This window comes from Stegodyphus dumicola, chromosome 5 (genome assembly GCF_044657685.1).
Source record: "Stegodyphus dumicola isolate Sdum_Otavi_A_Nest chromosome 5, ASM4465768v1".
Taxonomy (NCBI): domain Eukaryota; kingdom Metazoa; phylum Arthropoda; class Arachnida; order Araneae; family Eresidae; genus Stegodyphus; species Stegodyphus dumicola.
The window spans coordinates 33,728,923-33,749,763 of NC_140772.1; the positions used below are offsets into that span (position 1 = coordinate 33,728,923).

At 31.1% G+C, this 20,841-nt stretch overlaps 1 protein-coding gene across 1 annotated transcript; it reads right to left on the reverse strand.

Moving 5' to 3' along the window:
* Positions 1 to 1,518: 1,518 nt before the first annotated feature.
* Icmt (isoprenylcysteine carboxylmethyltransferase ste14) lies at positions 1,519 to 10,355 on the reverse strand. The gene has a single exon (XM_035352698.2). The coding sequence runs from the start codon at positions 10,281 to 10,283 to the stop codon at positions 9,417 to 9,419; it is 867 nt and encodes a 288-aa protein (XP_035208589.1). The 5' UTR covers positions 10,284 to 10,355; the 3' UTR covers positions 1,519 to 9,416.
* Positions 10,356 to 20,841: the final 10,486 nt, after the last annotated feature.

The window sequence follows — 20,841 nt, forward strand, 5'->3', positions numbered from 1 at the left end:
AAGAAGTTGCTTTATTCGTTCTTAACTGTTAATTACAAAAATTGCAGTTAGCCGCAGTCTTTCTTCAATAAAACGGCACTGGCTTATCCTTTAAGTCCGCTTGGGTTATATTATTTGAATACAGCGAAGCCACAAGGGATGCCTTCATGGAGGATTTCTGAGGGAAACTGTATTCACCTTACGTAAGAAAAAACTATGCAGTCGGCTCATTCGTCTCTGTTCGAATTACCAACATTCAACGATCCTAACCACCTGGCCACTGGTGGTGCTGTTCCTAACAGAAGTTTTCCCCATATGTAAAGTGAATACGAGCGTTTCTTTTCGAAAATCCTCCATGAAGGCATTTCTACCTTTACACAAACAGCTCTCGTGTTTATCATAATCCAAATTAATCTTTAGCTATAGGTATATAAGTTTACTAATAGTGGTCAAAATATTTACTTAATGACAGTCTTAAAAGCAATAATCAGCAGAATCTAATAACTGTTTCAATACTAAATGAGGAAACCTGTCGATAACAGCTTACAAACATCACTGAACTCTCCGCATTTCATCAGCTGCAGATATTCGGTCTCCTCTATTTTAGGAAGGCTTTCAACAATACTTATCTTTGAATATTAGGCCTAAAACACATATAATTTATTTTATTACAAATGTATGTAGTTATCAATATTTAACAATTAAATATAACTATTCAGCATCCTAATAATAATGCAAATATTAAAAATCCTGAATTTACAACTCCAAAAAATACTGAAGAGCTATTTGAAACTAATTTTAAATACATGCACAAAAAGAAAAACAGTCATATTACATAAATTTCCACAAACTTTTAAATTGTTTAAGAAAGTTTCATAAATCATATGGCAGATATTCTAATGCTTTAATCAAATATTTATTCTCATGATGACATATTTATTAGAATTAAACATTCTGCTAATCAAACACTCTGCAGTAATTGAGGAACTAAAGACAAGGAATACTGGTGGTTTTTCTAATCAGTTAAATCACCCTTTTCTCGTGTGTAAACATTATCTAGTTTCTTTTGACAACTTGCCCAAAAAAGCATTATTAACAATGTTGCCGTGATATATCCATCATCAATTAAGGCAAAGCACTTGATGCACATAGCTTTTTAATGTTTGCTGTAATATGTTAACTAATCCAATAAATTTGGTTATTGATCAGGATTAGATTGGATTATCTTATTTAAACACAGCAAACAGAGCAGCTGTCTGCTAATTCCAAATCAACTATGATCAGACACCTCAAGAAATGAAATCTATAGATTTTTTCCCTCTCATTCTCTTGAAACTAATCTCCTGAATTTCAGATCAAATAGATTTTACCATCTTCTATTCCACAAAGATACCACAGACACAAATGCCCATACTTTGACCAGAATTTAAACCCAGTTTTAAACAATGGGTGCAGTCAGTCTTGACCAATGAGCCTAGTATCTACTATGGCAATTAGTAACTAATAAGTTACATATTTATAAAATAAATACTCAGGTACTGTAAGTCTAATATGATTTAATTAAAATAAATATCAGTAATAAAAAAAGACAAAAATAAATATCAGCACTGAAAATAAATATCAGAATACAATAAATTAACAAGGCTGAAAAAATCAAGGCCAAAAATAATACAATTTACAAATAATTTGGTATATTTAAAAAGCTTTAATGAATAACAAAATATTTTGGCAAGTTAATTTACAATATATATTGCTAAAATAATTAGCAATACAAAATTAGAAAAAAATTTTGGATCTTTTCCAACATAGGACAATATGCATTAAACATTTTCCTGTAAAGATATGCCATGTGTACCAACTTGATACTTCTGGTAAGAAAATACACTTTTGTCATCAACTCATTTCCACTGTGATAAATTTTTTTTACCCTAAAAATTATATCGCTTAGGTTAGTTATTTCTTTAAACAATAAAATAGAATGAAACACTTTAAATTTAACAATACTCTCTTTGAAAACAAGAACACCATTATATGAGATAGAAAAAACATATATAAATGCTGATCAATAAGCAATGCTACAGCATATATCTTCTATGGAAAATTATTTGGTACATGTTACCCTACAATGGAAAAGATACAAATTTTTTATTGAAACTTTGTAATGATAACTTTGTATGTAACTTTAAATTATATAATATTATTTTTAAAAGATATTATGCATTAGATATAATCATACACATACAGATCTATTTAAAATATAAATATTCAAGTATTAATAAACTTTGAGTCAATAATCATTTAAGTGTTTACTGTCAATTGAGATGTTTACACGATTTACAAATCATTGTAAAAAGCATTGTACAAGCACATCTAATTAAAAAGTGAATAAATATAAAAGATATAACTATTTAGGAAATAATGGAAAAGCAAAGCACAGAAAAAAACTGTATTTATGACTGTACTATAATCATCCCTATAAAAATAAAAAGTGTGTAAGCAAGCACATACAGCACCATATAAAAAGCGACACATTTCAATATTTTTACAAAGCTTTCAGAACATATTCTTGAAAATCTCAGAAAATAAATTTTAACATACTGTAAGAATTGCTACTATTATTCTAAGGCTACAGTGCTTTCCACAGTGTTCAAATTGTATTGCTTTCTGAATAACAACATTTTGGCTTAAAATATTAAAAAAATGCATATCATACATTTTAACACAAAATACAAAAAAGGATCTATTAGCTTTCCATAAAGAAGATTTGGCCAAACTAACTGATTTACCTTCAAATACAACAATTACAACATTTAGAATATTTTTATACAAAAATTTACACATTGTACAAGATCAATTACAGCAACATAATTAAGCAATTATATAACTTGCATAGTAATTAATACCCATATAATTACTCTATTCTTACGAACAAGTTGCATTATATACAAAATATGGGTTGATGGCTCATTATTTACATTTTATTAAATTTCTAATATGTACAAATAAAAAAATTTAAAAAAAAAAAAAAGAAATCAACACATTGCTAAATTTAAAGAATATATCATTCCGAGTTCACTTTGAATGAGCAATACTTTCAATACACACTTGAAAAAAAATTACACACACACACTTTTCTAGCTTGCACATAAAAAACAATGTTTACTTTCTGTATGTTCATAAAAAATATAAAATAAATATGGTGAGCAAAATTTGCATCACAGCTTTATCACTACTTTTTAACAGAATTTAAGATTCTTCTCAGAAAGATCATGCTAACGAAACTTAATTCATTTTGTAAATGGTTTCTTTTTTCAAAGCATTATGCAAATAAATAATATCTACATAAATAAGTTACTGTGGTTTACAACTGTCATTAAAATGCTAAATCCAAAAAGAGAATGGTGAAATGTCTCATGGCAAATATCTCTGACTATAACCAAAATTCCTTAGACATAAATACATATTAGCATAGAACAACACTTCTTAAGGTAACTGCTTTCACAATGGACTAAACTATATGAGAAGTTATCTTAAGCACACTCTACTGTAATTGTATCTTTACCTTTTGTTAACAAATCCATTTATTTCCTTTTCTAGAATAATTAGGTCATCCTGACAGCAATCAAACAACAATAAAATAATTTGCAACAAATGTTAAGATTGAATTCTCCAATTTGCTGTTCAACATAAAGTTTCATTACATTAATATAGTTGGATCACTTACCAGTATTATTAGATTTATACTTCTTATAAATAAATTCATTAATTTTCATTTTCAGGTTAATTTCATTCACACATTTACCAAATTACATTACTCTAAAAATTCATCTAAAAGTATGTGATTAAAAAATGCTGAAAAAATACAAATTTGTAAGTGCATTTTTACAAAAACATTGATAATTTTTTAATAGTTTAAAATAAAATATAATTTATATGTCCAAAACATACTTGCAGTATTTATCCATACAAAACTGAATTTAATACATCTGAGAAAGGCTTAGATAACAGATTTATATTCGGTTAAAAAACATACATCAGGCATTAGTTTCATTCCTACATATTTTCAAAGCTCAGAGTATTAATACAAATGCAATGAACTTTCTTAGGGCAACTGCCTCTTAAACTTAACAGTAGTTCTGACATCATTAATAAAGATCATTACTAAACAGTGGCATAGCTAGGGTGGGGCAAGAGGGGACATCTGTCCCCGGGCGCATCATTCAGGGGGCTTCAAATTGATGCTACGAAATTTTTTAATGGTATGTTTTCCATTCTTGGCACACAGAAAAGAGCGCAAATTCTTCAGTTGTCTCCGGGCGCTGAAAACCCTAGCTAAGCCACTGTTACTAAACATCATTTATTAAAGGCAACTATCCTCATAAAAGAATAAAATGATCTAGAAGCAATGACGTTTGTCTTTGAGATGTTTTTAATGTATATTATTTTTATATATCTCTCAAATTTAGAAAGCTTTACTTATGACCAAAATTTCTTGAAGGAACAGAAACATTTTTAAACTAAACCAAATTTATAAATATATAAAAAATTAACAAATCAATTTATCTTTTTATTAATTCCTTTTTTAATTTGCAATTTGGTAATTCAAGTTTAGCTTAATAATTGAAAGGCTCCAAAAATTAAATTTGCCGTATTTAACATATACAGTGCGAAAAAAAAAAAAGAAAAAAAAAAAGGGGGGACAGTTCTATATCTCCCGTTCTACTGGGCCAATTGAAACTCAAATTGTGTTCCTCATGTCTCGAGAGCGCGACTTAGGTTATGTATTAAATTTATATATAGCATTGTTCTAATATAGGTATTTTGACACAAAATTGGACTTTTTTTGAAATGACATGCTAATTTTTTTCCATATTTTGACTCTACGACTCAAGTTTCGCAAACATCGCATAAGTAGATTAAAAAAATTAGCTCCTCAATGTTGATTGACTTTGGCATACATTTTTAATATCTCTTTTTCTATCTAACTTATTTGATTCTTCCTTTCACATTTCGAAATTTAGGTTCATTCCAAGTAAAATTAAGTCTATTTTTTTATGATTTACTTTTAAAATAATTTTTATGAATTTTTCAAAAAAAATTTGAATTATAATTTTTTTACCATCGTCTTAAAGTAGATGTATTTTTAAACATTTCATACCTGCAAACAATTGCGGTTTTTTATTCAATATTTCCGAAGATATACGTGAATTTATATATTAGCGTGTTTTGAAATTTGGCATAATAATAACATCAAATGTGGTTTAGGCACTTTGTTTAAACTATTTGAAAGTAGGAAAAAAGTAACTTTTTTTCCGCTCCTGCAATGGAAGGGAAAAGAAAATAGGTTGTCATATAGACTAGAACTAGAAGAGAAACACGCTAATGTGACAATCAAAATCGTAAAAAACAACCTTATATTTAGCGTAGGTATAATGAAACACTCAATCGATTTCGAGGGCAGCTAAAGGTCCCTCCTCATCAGGAGAAAGAAATACATAGAAAGAAGAAAATAGGAATCACAGAAACACGTGGTGCTTATCAGCACTGCACGTGGTTTAAACTAGATTTTTAATCAGAGTTGCACTGGCCGCCTACTTTTACTGAGCCAGGCTGTCTGATCAAGCATAAAGAAATATTAGCGAAGTTAAAACAGGGAGCGAGGGCAAATGCACATTACGCTCAAAATCTGAACTTCAAATAATGGAAAGCAACCACTGAACGGATTTTTATACCCTCTGGTAGTACCAAGTGCGAGGAGGTAACGTCATCTATCGGCAAAAATAATTGAATTAAGACAGTAGAATTTTAAAGGCATTAGGAAGGACTGGATTGGACTTCAAATCATTAACTAAACTTTTTAAATCTTTGTGAATGTGAAAAGCCTCAAGAAAATCCAATTCGCCTATGGAAGAAGCCTTTTGGATGATTTTTGCAGACCCAAAATCAAAATTATGGTTAAAAGTCCAGCTATGATACGCTATTGAAGACTTGTTAATTTCCCCTTTTTTGACATAAGATTCATGTTCCTTGATACGAAACTTCAACGCTCTTTTTGTTTGGCCAATATATCTTAAACCACACTGACATGATATACTATAAATTCCCCAAGAATTCAAGACAGAAATGCAATCTTTTAGAATCGAAGGGTGAATTTTATTAATAGGGGAGAAACCGACTTGAAAATTGAATTTCTGGAGAATCCGTGCAATTTTATAGCTAACAGAAGGATAAAATGGAAGCACGACAAGGTCATTGATATTATTTCTAACAGTGGAATGTCTTCTTTGATGGGAATCTGAAAATTTTTTGACGGCTTTATCAATAATCAAGGGAGAAAATCCACGGTCAATCGCAATAGGTTGCCATAATCGCAAAGGTTGCCATATATTAAGAAGTTCGTCAAGTGAATTATTCTTGGCGCAAACTGAAAAAATTGTGCCAAGATAAATCTTTGAATTTTCCGTAAATTCCGCACCAAATTCTACAGAATTTAATATTTAGGCATAATTTGAGCATATATAATATTTAGGCATAATTAGAATCGAAATATAGAAAAAAATTGGTATGTTATTTGAGAAAAAGTCCGGTTTTGTGTCAAAATACCTATGTTAGAACAGTGCTATATATAAATGTAATACATATCCTAAGTCGTGTTCTCAAGACATGAAAAACACAATTTGAATTTTGTCAATCGGCCCAGTAGAATGAGAGATATAGAACTGTCCCCCCCCCTTTTTTTTTGTGCGGTGTACCTATTCCAAGAGAAGGATTTTGAATAAGTAAACCTTAAAACATGGGATACAGAAGTTACACCTTCACTTCCTATCAGCTAATATTTGAGAAGGAACCCTTACTCATTTACAATACCTTTAAAGAAATGTCTTTATTAAACTTAAAAAAAGGAAATTCTGCAGTTCTGAAGTCCATAATAGACAAAAAACTCTGGAAGGAGCATCTCACATGCACAGGGATCAGGTAAGGATAAAAAAATTTGGGTCAAACCCTATTTATTGAAGTACCACATATCTGAATAATAAAGTCACGGTCTACAATTCATTAATGTCGCCCAGATGGTATAGTGGTTAGTGGAGCCAACCGTGATAACAAAGAGCACAGGTTCCAATCTCGAAGAAGACATGGCTGTAACTGTATGTTCCTTCATAGGAGACAAAGGTGGCCCACCTATTAGAAGCCTCCATAATAAAGTTACCATCACTTCTGACTTAAGCCAAGCAGTCAATTGAGTCAATTGTAGACAAGGCAGTCAATTGAGGGCCTGCCATTCGTAGAGGGAAAAAAATTGTTAAATGGATGAACTACGAAAAGCTTTGATAAGTAAGATATTCTGGCACTGGAGAATCAGTCTTTTGCCAATCTCAGTTTAATATGTGGTGTATTTTCTATTCTGTTTTCGTTCCTGAAAATCTGAACATAATAAGTGGATGAGTTTAAATAAGTGACAGGTACTGTATGTTTCATTAAATATATCGGTATTTTTGTTTGCTGTGTTTTCGTTTTAATGTATTTGTAATCTCTCTGCTGATATACACAATTCAGGTCTAATATCAAGAATAGCAAAGAATGCCACCCTCAAAATAAAAAAATAAAAAATGCTGGCGACTACTTTGTACCCATCTAAGGAAAATGTATGTTTCGGTACTTCCTGTTTATTACAGCCCCTGCTAGTTAAATGCCTTCAAGACCTCTTTAAAGAACTGCATCAAAATGGCAAAGCTACTTGGAGCTTTCGCAAACAGTTAGCAAATTGCCAGCAGTTTTAACTACAGTCTGTCCATCATAAGGACAGCTTTGAGTAGTACTTCTATTTTAGTAAGTCTATTAACAAAAGGGCTCTTGGAAATGTTTAAATAATGAGGGCCATAATATTAAAGAACTCAATTTTTCATAATTTTTTTTTCAAATTTCTATAAATTTCCAAATATTTTTTAATATATTCTGCATTCACATAATTCAAGCAAATATAATGAAGAGCCAAATACAAAAGCAAATAAACTGAAGTGTCTCAGAGTAAAGTCTGCAATTACGTATTAAAAGTTACATGATTAACAATAATTTTCTTCATACTTTGTGGGTAATTGCTAATAAATTCATTACACTTCACTTTACAACTAGCAATAATGACAGCAATAACAAAATGCAAACTGCAGCTATACAATAGTTTGAAATTTAACAAATTATTAAATTATTTCAATTTTTATTTTGATATGCTGCAGTTTACATTTAAAAATGTGGCAACATACAATTTGATGTAGCCAGATGAGGTTTATTCCTAAGATCATAAGAAAATAGTCCAATATTAAAATTCTCATATATTGAATAAATGATTCTAATTTTGTTACACTATTACAAATTTTAATCACAAATTAACAACCACAGAAAACTTATAAAGAAATATTTATTTCTGAATACTTGGTGCATGACTAAAAAAGTATTGCAGACTTCTTAACTATTTTAAAACTGCAATCTTAGCCTGCAATACTTTCTCCCTGTCTCTCTTTTTAATCTTTTAAAGAATACTATTGTTGTCTCCAATTAAAACATAAATATTCCATGCTTTTTTCTGAGAAGTAACACAAAAAATTAAATGGAATATCTTTTGATAATGATCTCAAGACTTGATTTTCTTTTAGTAATTCTCAACTATGATATCAGTACAGTTGAGCAATACTGTAATGCAAGTAACATGATTAAAGCAGTATACTGAAATAAATAATTAAAAATTAATCCATCTGTTGTAATTTGCTGTAATTTCTTCAAATTACAGCAAAATTTTTTGTTCATGATTGCAAAGCTTGATATTTCATTGCTTGCTTTCTATTCACAATATTATTCTCTCATGAACACAATATAATTCTTATTGCTTCTAGATGTTCACATACTTAAGACCATATTAACAGCTACATCTGCCAAATGATTAATGTAAAATTATAAATATAAATGCAGTTATCAAAAGCACCAAATTTCAATATAAACTTTTAACATTCAAATATGGCACACATGATAATTTCAAATGGTAGAGGTATGCACAATTTCCTCGATTCCTTAGCTGATTATCCAACTCATGATAATTTCACTATGATTTCTATTACGTAACTTGATATATCATTTCACATTAGAAAATTAGCTGCAGAAAAATTAGACTAAACCTCTCATTATAATATCTGTACATGGCTTCGCAATTCAGAATCTGGGATTGTGAGCATTAAAATGATGTACACAACTCAGAAGTAATCCGCTCACACCACTCTAATTAGAGTGGCAGAAAAAGATCACTAATTTTCTTTCTTTTAGGCATTCACATAGTTCTTGCACAGGAACTGTAAGATCATATTTAATTCAACTCTTCATATGCATACATTATAGAGCATATCCACTCAAAACTTCATTATTTTCCAAGACTAATTCATTATCTCTGTTCAAAGTTCTAATCTATATCCTTTGATGAAAGGCAGGCCTGTGGGAACACGACGCTGATAATTAACATAATCTTCTCCAAAAAAGTTCAAAAGAGTTATTTCTTCTTCGACAACTCTTTGTCGAAAAAATCTCCATGATGCTACAGCATATATAAGTGTGCAAAGAGGATTGCACAAAACAATCTGAGTACCCACAGACCACCAAAACCAACCCACATAAGAAGGGTGACGACACCAAGCATAAAGACCATGAGATACTAATACATGACCTTCCTCCCGATGGCTCTGTATAATATGATTAAAATTTGTTCCAGCAGTAAACATTGCTCCCTTCCTCACTAACTCTCCCACAATACATAAAAATAATCCAACAGCTGTAACCCACCGTAATTCTTTCCAATGAGGGAAAAAGTACCATTCAACAAAAAATTCCATCCAACTACATAAAGCAGCAACTCCATACTCCTTGCTATGGTTTAGTAAGAAAGAATCCAAGCTCAAAGATTTGGGGTTGATGATAGCGGTGGTGAGGTATTCAGAGAAGTGAAAAAAACTCAGCAGAGACATGTAACATCCGAAAACACACCAGGATGAAGCAGCAAGACCAGTAATAAGTAAACCAAGTCCGAAAAAAAATCCCAAAATCCCAGATCTCCAGGCAACTTTGTATGCATAGCCTCTTCTTTTATAAACTAAGTATAAATGCGCTTGTATTCCCAAAGAGTATACGACTGACATGACAATCCAATAATCTTCCACAACATTTTTCAGCGTTCTGTTTAAATATCCAAGACATGGAACCAGAAGTACAGTCAAGTTTACACAAAAACAATACAAACTGATTCTGCCGTTCGTACTAATGGCCATGATTTTGGCAGCAGTATGAAGATTTTGTACCGCAGTTTGGAAATAAACACTTCGCGCAAACCGTATTGCCACAAATATTTTCAAATATAGTAAGAATCTCAGCGATTTCGGTCTTTCCTAAACAACGGATCTTCAAAAATTAAATAACTAAAATCTAACTAATTTGAATGAATTGAGAAGTGAGTGAAACCAATTAAAAAAATAAACAAGTTCTTGAGACTTTGGACACTTTTTTTTAAACAGCAGCTGTCTCCACTAAAATATATTATTTTAAGTCAAAGTATTCATTTCATATACATTTAAAATAGTAATAGACAGTGGCGTAGCTAGGTGGGGCAAGGGGGGACACCTGTCCCTGGGCGCAACATCCAAGCGGCTCCAGATTGATGCTACGAATTTTTTTAATGAAATGTTTTCCATTCTTGGCGCACAGAAAGAGGCGCAAATTCTTCAGTTGTCCCCGGTCGCTGGAATTCTAGCTACGCTACTGGTAACAGACATTTGAAAAAGTAATGAATCTGTTTTATTAAAAACTCTGATAGTATAAGTCTTCGTATTAAAGTAGATTTAGCACTAGTCCAGTCTTCAAAAATTTTAATAATAATAAGCAATAGTGTAACAATAATAAATTTTCAGGAATTTCCGCTATTAGAATGAAAATGTTCTATAGTCCTGTAGTTTACCAACACCGACTCTACTGCAGTTATAGTTGAATCGGTGTTGAATTTACCAAGGTTACGCCCACCCCAAGGCCAGGCCTTGTCTCCTCCCCAAGGAGGTTAGAATAGAAGGAGGGAGGGTTCGCAGTTTCCTCCACTATCGGGAATGAAACTTCACGGAACAAGCGGCGTCCATGTTTGTTACTTCAAAACATTGCGATACGGTAGTGAAACGTACGTGTTTGTAAGTTCTATGCATGAATTTTCCAGTAAAAATATCTTAAATTTATAATGAAATGCTTTGCTATTGTTAGTTTTTTGTTTTAAAGTTATAAAGATGATATCTGTAATTTACTAAGTACAGAAAATCATTAAGAAATATTTCGAAATCTAAATGCATGTGCATAACATTAAAGCCTTTACAAATTATGTTTCTGCATAATTTCAAGAATTTGTTTAGGTTTTATTAGCAACTTCTCTGGTATACTTTCCAATTGTTTCTTTAAGAAGTGATATTTCTGATTTATTCGCAATATTATTATAATTTATTAAAGAATCATTTTTACCTGAAATTAATAGCAGATAATTATCTAAAAAAATGGTAACACGTTGCTTTTTTTTTTAAATGAAAGTTTTAAATAGATTCTTTTCACAATCAACAACCTTATATCAACAAGAAAATAAATATTAATAAAATAAAACAGATTTATGTGAATTCAATGATTTCAGTTTATGCGCGTTTCATATTTATGAATCTCAAAGAAATTACCTTGAATTAAGCTGAATTACAGAAATATACCTATATAAATTTTTGGATATATCTTTTCACATGTTCAAATGTGTAAATATTTTACTTATGTTTATCGCTATACTGCCCAGAAATTTGTAAGCTTATGCAAAAACATTTTAACAACAGAACAGTTTATCTTGATCAAATGCACAAATTATATTCGTAACAGTTCACAAAACTTAAGAATGAATAATAATTAATACATAAAGAAAAGCATTGCTTTATTTAACACCTTTACAATTCATAAAAATAGTAACAATTGATTTCTTACTTTTCATGAAAATTATAAAACGAATTATCTAAGCGTTCAAATTATACAGCAAGCATATAAGCCTAGCATATATCATTGTATGTTAAGGAACGAAGATACCAGCTGTAAGCAAAAGCATTAAAATGTATTGTATTTAACATGTTTCGATTATTATTAAGTCTTTTTTGTCACATCTGGAAAGAAAACAACATGACATTGTGACATTTTTTTAACATATTTATGAAATAACATAAAAAAAAAAAAAGAAAATACTTACGAGTGAACAGTAATCCCAGGAATATTTTTCGAAAATCTATTTGTGCATCCCTATGCAATATAAGCAGACATGCTTCAAAAAGAAAAGGGAAAAAAAAAATGTTACAATTACAGACTTCCTTGCACAAGTCACAGTGATAACAGTAACATGGCCGCCAAGCTTCACCGTTTGAGTTGAACCTTCCCTTCTTCTATTCTAACCTCCTTGCTCCTCCCTCACACACCTCTAATTCTTCAACATAGTGAACCGAGTTGTAGCTAGTGTTTTCAGCGCCCGGGAATAACTGAAATCTCGAGCCCCTCTTGTTTGCCAAGACTGGAAAACATTTCATTCTAAAATTCTTTACATCAGTTCGTCAGCACTCGGTGCTGCACCCGGGACAGATGTTCCCCCTTTAGCTATGCCCCTGATAGTAAATGCTATTGATGAAAATTATATTTCATTTAAAATGTTCTGCGACATAATTTTAAAATTTAATGTGTATCGTATAAAGTTATTTGAACTATAAAGTGTATTTCATTCATGTGTGAGTTTTAATTACGTGGTTTTCCGGCTAATATTATACAGTTTCTTGTCAGTTCACATTACAATAAAATGCAACTTATACTTACACTTTCTTGGGAAACATTACGGTCTGTGAGGCTACACAGAATTCGCTTTATTTATTGCATTCATTGAATATGTACTGATAGATTGCTTTCTACATTTCTCGTTCTAAATCTAAATTGAAACCTTTTATTTTTTCTCTCTGTTAGAAACTTAATATAGACACATAATCTTTCAATTTTTACCCCATCTTTGTTATATGACCTCTCAAATGCGTATAAAAGTGCACAAAACTTTTTCCTCTGAAACCCGAAATTCCCTCTCCTTTACTCCCAAGATTGATTTTTCTCCCTGCAGGCAGAAAGACAACAAACAGACAAAACATTATTATCTGTCTGCTTTGTCAATTGCCGGATCCACGGATACTCCGTGGCCGGATCATATCGCGATGATGGCGGTTCCTTGTAATAAAAATTAAGATATTATTAACGTTAATTAATATTCGTGCTTCTCAATGATTAAAAGAATTTAATTAAAATGAAATAACAAAAGAAACTGAAAAATAAATGAAGAGCGTAAAAAATTCTTACTTTTTTCTATGACAAACTTTAATTACAGAATTTTGAAAAAATTAATGTTATTTAGTTATCTGTTGCTTTAGTAACCACGGAAGTGAGTGAAATGTAGAAATAAAAAAGTTGGTTTCTTTCAAATGTGGAAAAAATCATTTCTGATAGGTAATTCTGTTCAGGTATTAAAACCTAAAACTGGATGAAAAAATGCCATATATTTGTGGAATTGCTTGCGGAAATGAACAGCAAGGAACTGTGCATCTTTCATTCTCTTCGTGCTGAATGAAACAAAGGAAGCTGTAAATTTAATTAGTTCTTATTTCGCCTTTCTTTCCCGTGTTTATAAAATAAAATATATCTTTATTTAATAAAATATATCTTTATTTAATCATCTTTAGATTGTCTTAAAAAAAGGTAAGAGTTTGAACGGTATTTTTTCATTAGCTAGGTACCACAACATTTGACCCTATCCGACTTTAATTTTTATTACATTTACTTCACATTAATAAATTAAAACATACAGAAAAAAATAACAATGAAATTAAAGGGGGGAGATAAATTTACACACCAGACATGAAATTGTTAATTTCGTTATCAACTGCTGAAAATAAATTTGTCTTAATATACAAGCGTCACCATAAATTTAATTAAGTAAGACTAAATAGTTTCTAGTTGTTCCAGCTGACAATTATTATGCCATTTTGCAAAACCTCACAACTGCTCGGTTACAGCCAAAAACATCGCGGCAAAAACATCGCAGACGAAAATGTCGCGGAGAAAACAACGCAAGGCGGAAACGTCGTGCTACAAAACATCGTGGGAGAAAACATCGCAGTTCTAAAACATCGTGGTCCAGAACATCGTCGTCGAAAATAAAGCGGTTCAAAAACATCGCAGTTTAAAAACATCGTCGTTGAAAATATCGTGGTAAAAAATAAAGTATCTACAAATCATCGCATGACGATAACATCGCAGACATGCTTTTTTCAGGCATGCTTTAATAAGTGTAAATGGATATTCCCATAATGATTCGTGAGCGCAAGATGCAAAGAAGGATAATTTTTACTTTCATATTTTTTATTAATTAATAAATTTTTGCTGAGAAAATAAAAAGGAAACTTAAGCATAAAAAATTAATGCAACTTATAGCACTTAAACCGACATAGTTAACTAACAAAGGCCATTAATAAATCATTTTTATAAAGTTTTTACTGGTAATATTTCATGAAAAGTATAATCTATAAGTTACATTTAATTTTCTATGCTTAAGTTTCCTTCTTACGTTTTCAGCAAAAATTTATTAGTTAATAAAATATGTGAAAGTAAAATTTATCCTTCTTTACACCTTGCGCTCAGAAATCATTATGGGAATATCCATTTACAATTATTAAAACTTGAAAAAAGCATGTCTGCGATGTTATCGTCATGCGATGATTTGTAGATACTTTGTTTTTTACCACGATATTTTCGACGACGATGTTTTTAAACTGCGATGTTTTTGAACCGCTTTATTTTCTACGACGATGTTTTAGAACTGTGATGTTTTCTCTTTGCGATGTTTTCTCCCACGATGTTTTGTAGCACGACGTTTTCGCCTTGCGTTGTTTTCTCCGCGACGTTTTCGTCCACGATGTTTTTGCCGCGATGTTATCAGCGGACACCCAACTGCTCTATTGTATGGATGTGGCATCTGGTTTTTTGGTCTAGAAAATTATATGAGTGTCTGACTGCATAATGTTTGAATCCAGACATTTTCAGTTCTCCAGTTTTATATCCTTTTCAATAGTCGAAAAATAGATACTACCATCAGCTGTATGTTCTACTCAGTGGCGTAGCTAGGATGGGGCAAGGGGGGACATCCGTCCCCGGGCGCAGCATCGAGGGGCCGGCAAATTGATGATACACATTTCAGAATGAAATGTTTTCTATTCTTGGAACACAGAAAGGGGCTCAAAATCTTTAGGTGTGCCCAGGCACTGAAAACCTTAGTTTTGCCTCTGGTTCTACTCTTGCTGTTGTCTTGGGCTGCAACAAGGAAACATTCTTTAGTTTCATGACATAACCCACAGAAGAAGAATGCACCTGATATTGTTTCTTTTACTCTGTTGGCTCCTCCAATGTTTTGTTTTTTCTATAACACCAAGATCAGAGAAGGCCAATGGCTATACCAATGCTATATCAGAGAAGTGTGAAGCATTTACACAAACTTCGCTGATATAGCCATTCTAGTCGGCAGCCGTATTGTGGTTTATTTGAAACTGAACTTCACAAAATTCTACACACGTTAACTCTTGATACCATAGGTATATAAAAATGAATTGCATAACCTCATCAGATGATCATTTGAACATCTTTCTTTATAAAGAATCTTATTCTAAAAAAAAAAATAAAATAAAATAAAAAAAAAAAATTGGATGCTTGCTTCATCATCTTTAGGCAATAAACACTGAAGATTAGCTCTTTAAAGGTTGTTACTAACAGTTTAAGATAATTAACTTAGCTGTAACTATACATTTTTAAAAAGTTTAGTTGTAGTCCACCAAGGTCAAATATTTTGGTACTCAGCTAATGGAAAAGTACCATTTTAACTCTAATTCTGCTTTTTTTGCATTGATGGCCACAGCATTCAAATAATATCTATACTCACTATGCACATTCTGAAACTTAAGGGCTGTTTACATTATCTGAATGCATAAAATGTCAGCATAAGTAATTAGAAATGAAGAAAACTTGCATAAAATATCCACTAAATAATTGACAAAGGATAGCTAAGTATAACTTCAATAGTGAAATGAAGCTGCTCTAGTTTACATATTGTGTATTTAAAAATGGAAGCAATAATGGCTCCAAGCTGCAAAAATAGGTACTCCCAGAGCTGAACTAACCAATAAGAAAAATAAACACGTGCTTATGGCATCAACCACTAAATTCCCCTTTGTCAATTTTTCCATAGAATTTATGGTGCAAGTAAACAAAGATATGGTAAAAATGCAGACATTTATGTTCGGACACCAAAATCTTTTAAGTGCTTAGGACCTCTAAAAATTTTAATCCGGCCCTGTGTACTCCATTGCAGAACTAAATAATAACAACTAACAACTATGAAAATATAAATTTAAAATATTTTCAAAAAAGAAAATTTTAAGGAATTTTTACCACCAAATGAAATCACTGCTGAGTGGATAAAACAAGAAAAACATGCACTATCATAGTTTACTCATAGAATATAACCAAACCATACATACATATTAAAAAATAAAACAACAGCTAAGTCATATGGACAGTAAATAAAAGAAAATTCACGAAAGGGGAAAAAAATTTGCAAGCAAACTTTGCCTTCTCAAAAAGCTGTGCATGATAAAAGCAGAAAATAAATACAAGCTTGTAAAATATATCAACAACGCTTGAGATCACAGGCGAATTACAAGGAATTAGTAAAGATAGTCATATAGTGGCACTAAATGGCTTGCTAAAAAGATATGAAAATATTATAACATTTTTAAAGACTCGAACTCAACACAAAATACAAATGTTCAAATCAATCAAATGCAATTATCGCAAACAGTTAGGACATACAGAAAGGGAATGTAGATTGCTATAAAATAAAATGTATTATTACTTAATCATGTTTGAATACCTTGTTTTGATTACCTTCAGAAAGGTAAGAGTTTTAAATTCCATATTAAATTTTACTTTACCACATCAAAGATTTCATTTCACTTTTTAAAAAAAATCAAAATCTTTCACAAGCAAAATAGTATAAGAAAAGAAATAATCATTATATGATAAACTTTCTCTTGACAACCACCTCTGAAAATGACTATCTTTCTCAGAACACTAATAGACATCAATAGTAATATTCTCTAGATAATAATCATCTAACTCAATATGCAATACAGTAGCCAACAAAATGGCTAATTTTGCAATTAAAATAAAGTACCTTATATATTGCATAACTAAAAGGTCGCATATCCAAATTTTAAGGAAACAGAAAAATTATTTTCGTGGAAATATAAGTCATTAATCATACGATTCATTTAAATATATATGAGAATTACCATCAGAGTCATAAAGCATAATTCAGCACATTGGCTTATTTTGAATTATGAAACAGCGTTCATTAAATCAGTATTACATTTCCTGTACAATTAATGCTAACATTTTCATTTCCATTATGAATAACTAGTACTAACAATCAGTGTTGAAGTGGCATCAAAGTAATTCATTTTTGTTTTCAATCTACTGCAATGGGTTTATTTCAAAGTCGGAATTTCAGTAAATTTACTTATTTAACTTCTTATATTAAAGAGATTAACCTCTATTTAAAAATACTTATACATCAAGTGACAAAGAGAGATTAAATTTAGAAACTTGATTAAAAGCTATTGAAGATATCACTGGTGATCTGTTTTAAAAGAGACTGGCAGGCTTCAATTGATGAATATTTAAATGACATGATGATGAAATTTAAAGTCATTTATGAAATTAAAATTTAGAATATAAACTTTTATTTTTATATAAAGACCAATTTTCTGTATCTTAAAACTAATATAATGTTATTTCATATTTATTTATGCTATAATATTCACTAATTGTTTTAGTAATTAATTCATAATTTTATAAACCCTTTGAAGGTCATGAACGAGCTCATCTCGCATTCAGTTACACACTGCAATGGGTGAAAATGTTCAAGCTCCCATTACAAACTTATTACTGACAAATAATGTGTGTATTCAAGAAGAAATAATTGCTTAACCTTGCAACTACTGAATGATCAATATAACAGTATTAACAATACAATAAAACACAATTCTGTTTCAGTATTTTCCTTTAACAAATTCAAGGAGCCGTAAAGAATCTAAATTTACTATCACCTCTACCAAATTATCTGGAAAATTTTGAACACCAGAATTATCTGGAGCTGCAGGTCATCATCTTAGAAAGGGTTCACTATACTTTATAAGTGAATAATTTTAGAGCATACTAAACTTTTAAAAAAGTTCTTTAAAGGAAGATATTAAGGTCAAATATGATATATTATATGAAGATCTTATAACAGCTTTAAAAACTCGCCCAGAAGAACTAATGCTGGAATATGGTAAATGAAATTAATCAATGAATGTTTATATTTTATTAATGCTGTTTTGTTTATAAAATTATGAATTCATTACAAATTATACAATCTAGAAGAAGCAAGAAAATTAAAAGCAAGAATAATCTGAAAAGTACACATCCCAAATAAACAGAAAATGCATGCATATAATAGTTCCATCCTCCAGAACTGCGCTAAGCGGACTCAACAGTAACAGGTTGAATAGTGGGAAATGTAGGAGGCTACTGTAACTATATTATATATACAGGGTTGCCACTCAAACAGGAGAAAGAAATTCCCTGACTTTTCCAGTTTTCCAGGTGCGTTTCAAGAAAATTCCAGTCTATCCGCGTAATGTACGTTGGCTACGCTAAGAGGTAAATTATGGTATTAATTGTATTGTGTAGCAAATTCACTTAATTATTCAATAAATCCCAGAGGACATTTATTCTTAATTATTCTTGGTATACTTTGTTTGATAATTTTGTTTACTTTTCCACTTAAGAAACTTAATAAAATTTAAGATATATACATTGGATAACAAATGTATGTTTTATTTAATTATTACTCATGATCATCACCAGTTCAACACGAGGCTAATCCGGTCCTTATAAATCACAACGCAATGCTAAATACGTAGTTAGGTTAGATTTTAGTTAAATTTAATTTGTGTGAGGTATGTTCTTAAAAAGCACCTTAACACTTGAAAACACAAATTATAATAGTTCTTGTTTTCTCCATTGAAGATTGAGATTAGAATCTTCCCAATCAGGAATAAAATAAGGCTTTTTTTGCAGACATTCTGCAGCTAAACGAAACAAAGAAATCTATTTTAATAAATTGAGGTATTTTATATTTAGTTCGCAGCATACATAAGAAAAAAATATGTGCATTAAATTTCTTGATGGTATGTCATCATACTGCTAGAATTAATTTCAAGATTATGCCAGAGAAAATTTCCTGAAATTTAGAAATATTATTTACTAATAATTAATAAATTTAGAAGGAAGAAGCATCATTAAATTATACGAATAACATAAAAATAAAGATAATTACTTAAAAATTGAATTAGAATAATCAACGATATTTTAGCGAATATAGTTATATTACATGGTTAGCCTAGATGACAGATTACTATTTTTTATTTTACTGCAAAATGGCAAGATATTTATTAAAAAGAAAAGTTTAAAAAGATTTTGCGGTAAAATTCTAGTATACGGTAAGGCTTTGGCACGATTTTGAAAATTGTCGCCAAGACCAAAATGACCCGTTTACTGCGCATCATCATGTCGCCAAATCCATACATGGAGATTATTTTAACCAAAAAACGTCTATCCAAAGAATCTCTAAATTCTTTGGTCTATGTAAAGAAGAAAATTTTCCATACAAGTAAAATGCTATTACGCCGCTAAAATGCGGAGGGAAAATTTGCCAAGGGATTTGGCGACGGAACCTGGCTCTCCGCGATGTGTACCGGAAATTGAGAAACGTGTTAAGAAGAAACGTTCTTTGACAAAAAGAAAGCTACGAAAATCCGTTTTTAAATTATTGCGAAAAATCCAAGAAGAAACGTTTTATCAAAGGACGTTTCTTCTTGGATTTTTCGCAATAATTTTAAAAACGGATTTTCGTAGTTCCCCCCCCCCTGAAAATTACTAACCTATGAATTAATTTACTTGCGCCAAAAAATATTTTCTTTTAATTTAGAGTTTAACTACTTGCGCTAAGACTAAACTTCACGGTTGCGGTGCAGTGCGCTACAATATAGCAAGTGGTAAAGTGTCTCATTTACGCCGCTCCGCATCTGCGAGTGCAATCCAGAGCTGTAACTCGAGAAATAAACAATCTCGTTGTTAGGCGACGTGTGCACCATGTTATTTTCATTTTTGCGATAAATGCTTATCGACGTGGTGTTCACGTCGCTCGCAGTTTGCGACAAAAACATCTCGACGTGCGCACGTCTTTTTAGCGCAAGTGGTTAAAGAAATTTTAAAGGATATTCATTTAATGAACTCTTGATAACGTAACCTTCGAACTTCGACACCGGTTTCCAGCTTTGGCGGCAGATATATCACGCATGCACGGCTGTTTCCCTCTATGATGGAACGGAGCCATGTCTGTTGCAGAGAGGTTTTCCTTCTTTACAATACATATTCTTTGATTCTAACCTCCATGGTACCGTATACTATGATTAAACCCATTTTGTTTTATACGAGAACAGGTACTTTCTTTAGTTCATGCACTGCACATGCGATTCTCGAGAATACTGGAAACCAAAAGTTGCGGGAAACTAAAAGGCAATCAAATTGGAGCTGCGAAAATTGGCTCTATGCCAGCAGACACTCACGTGATAGACAATTCGCCAAAAAAGT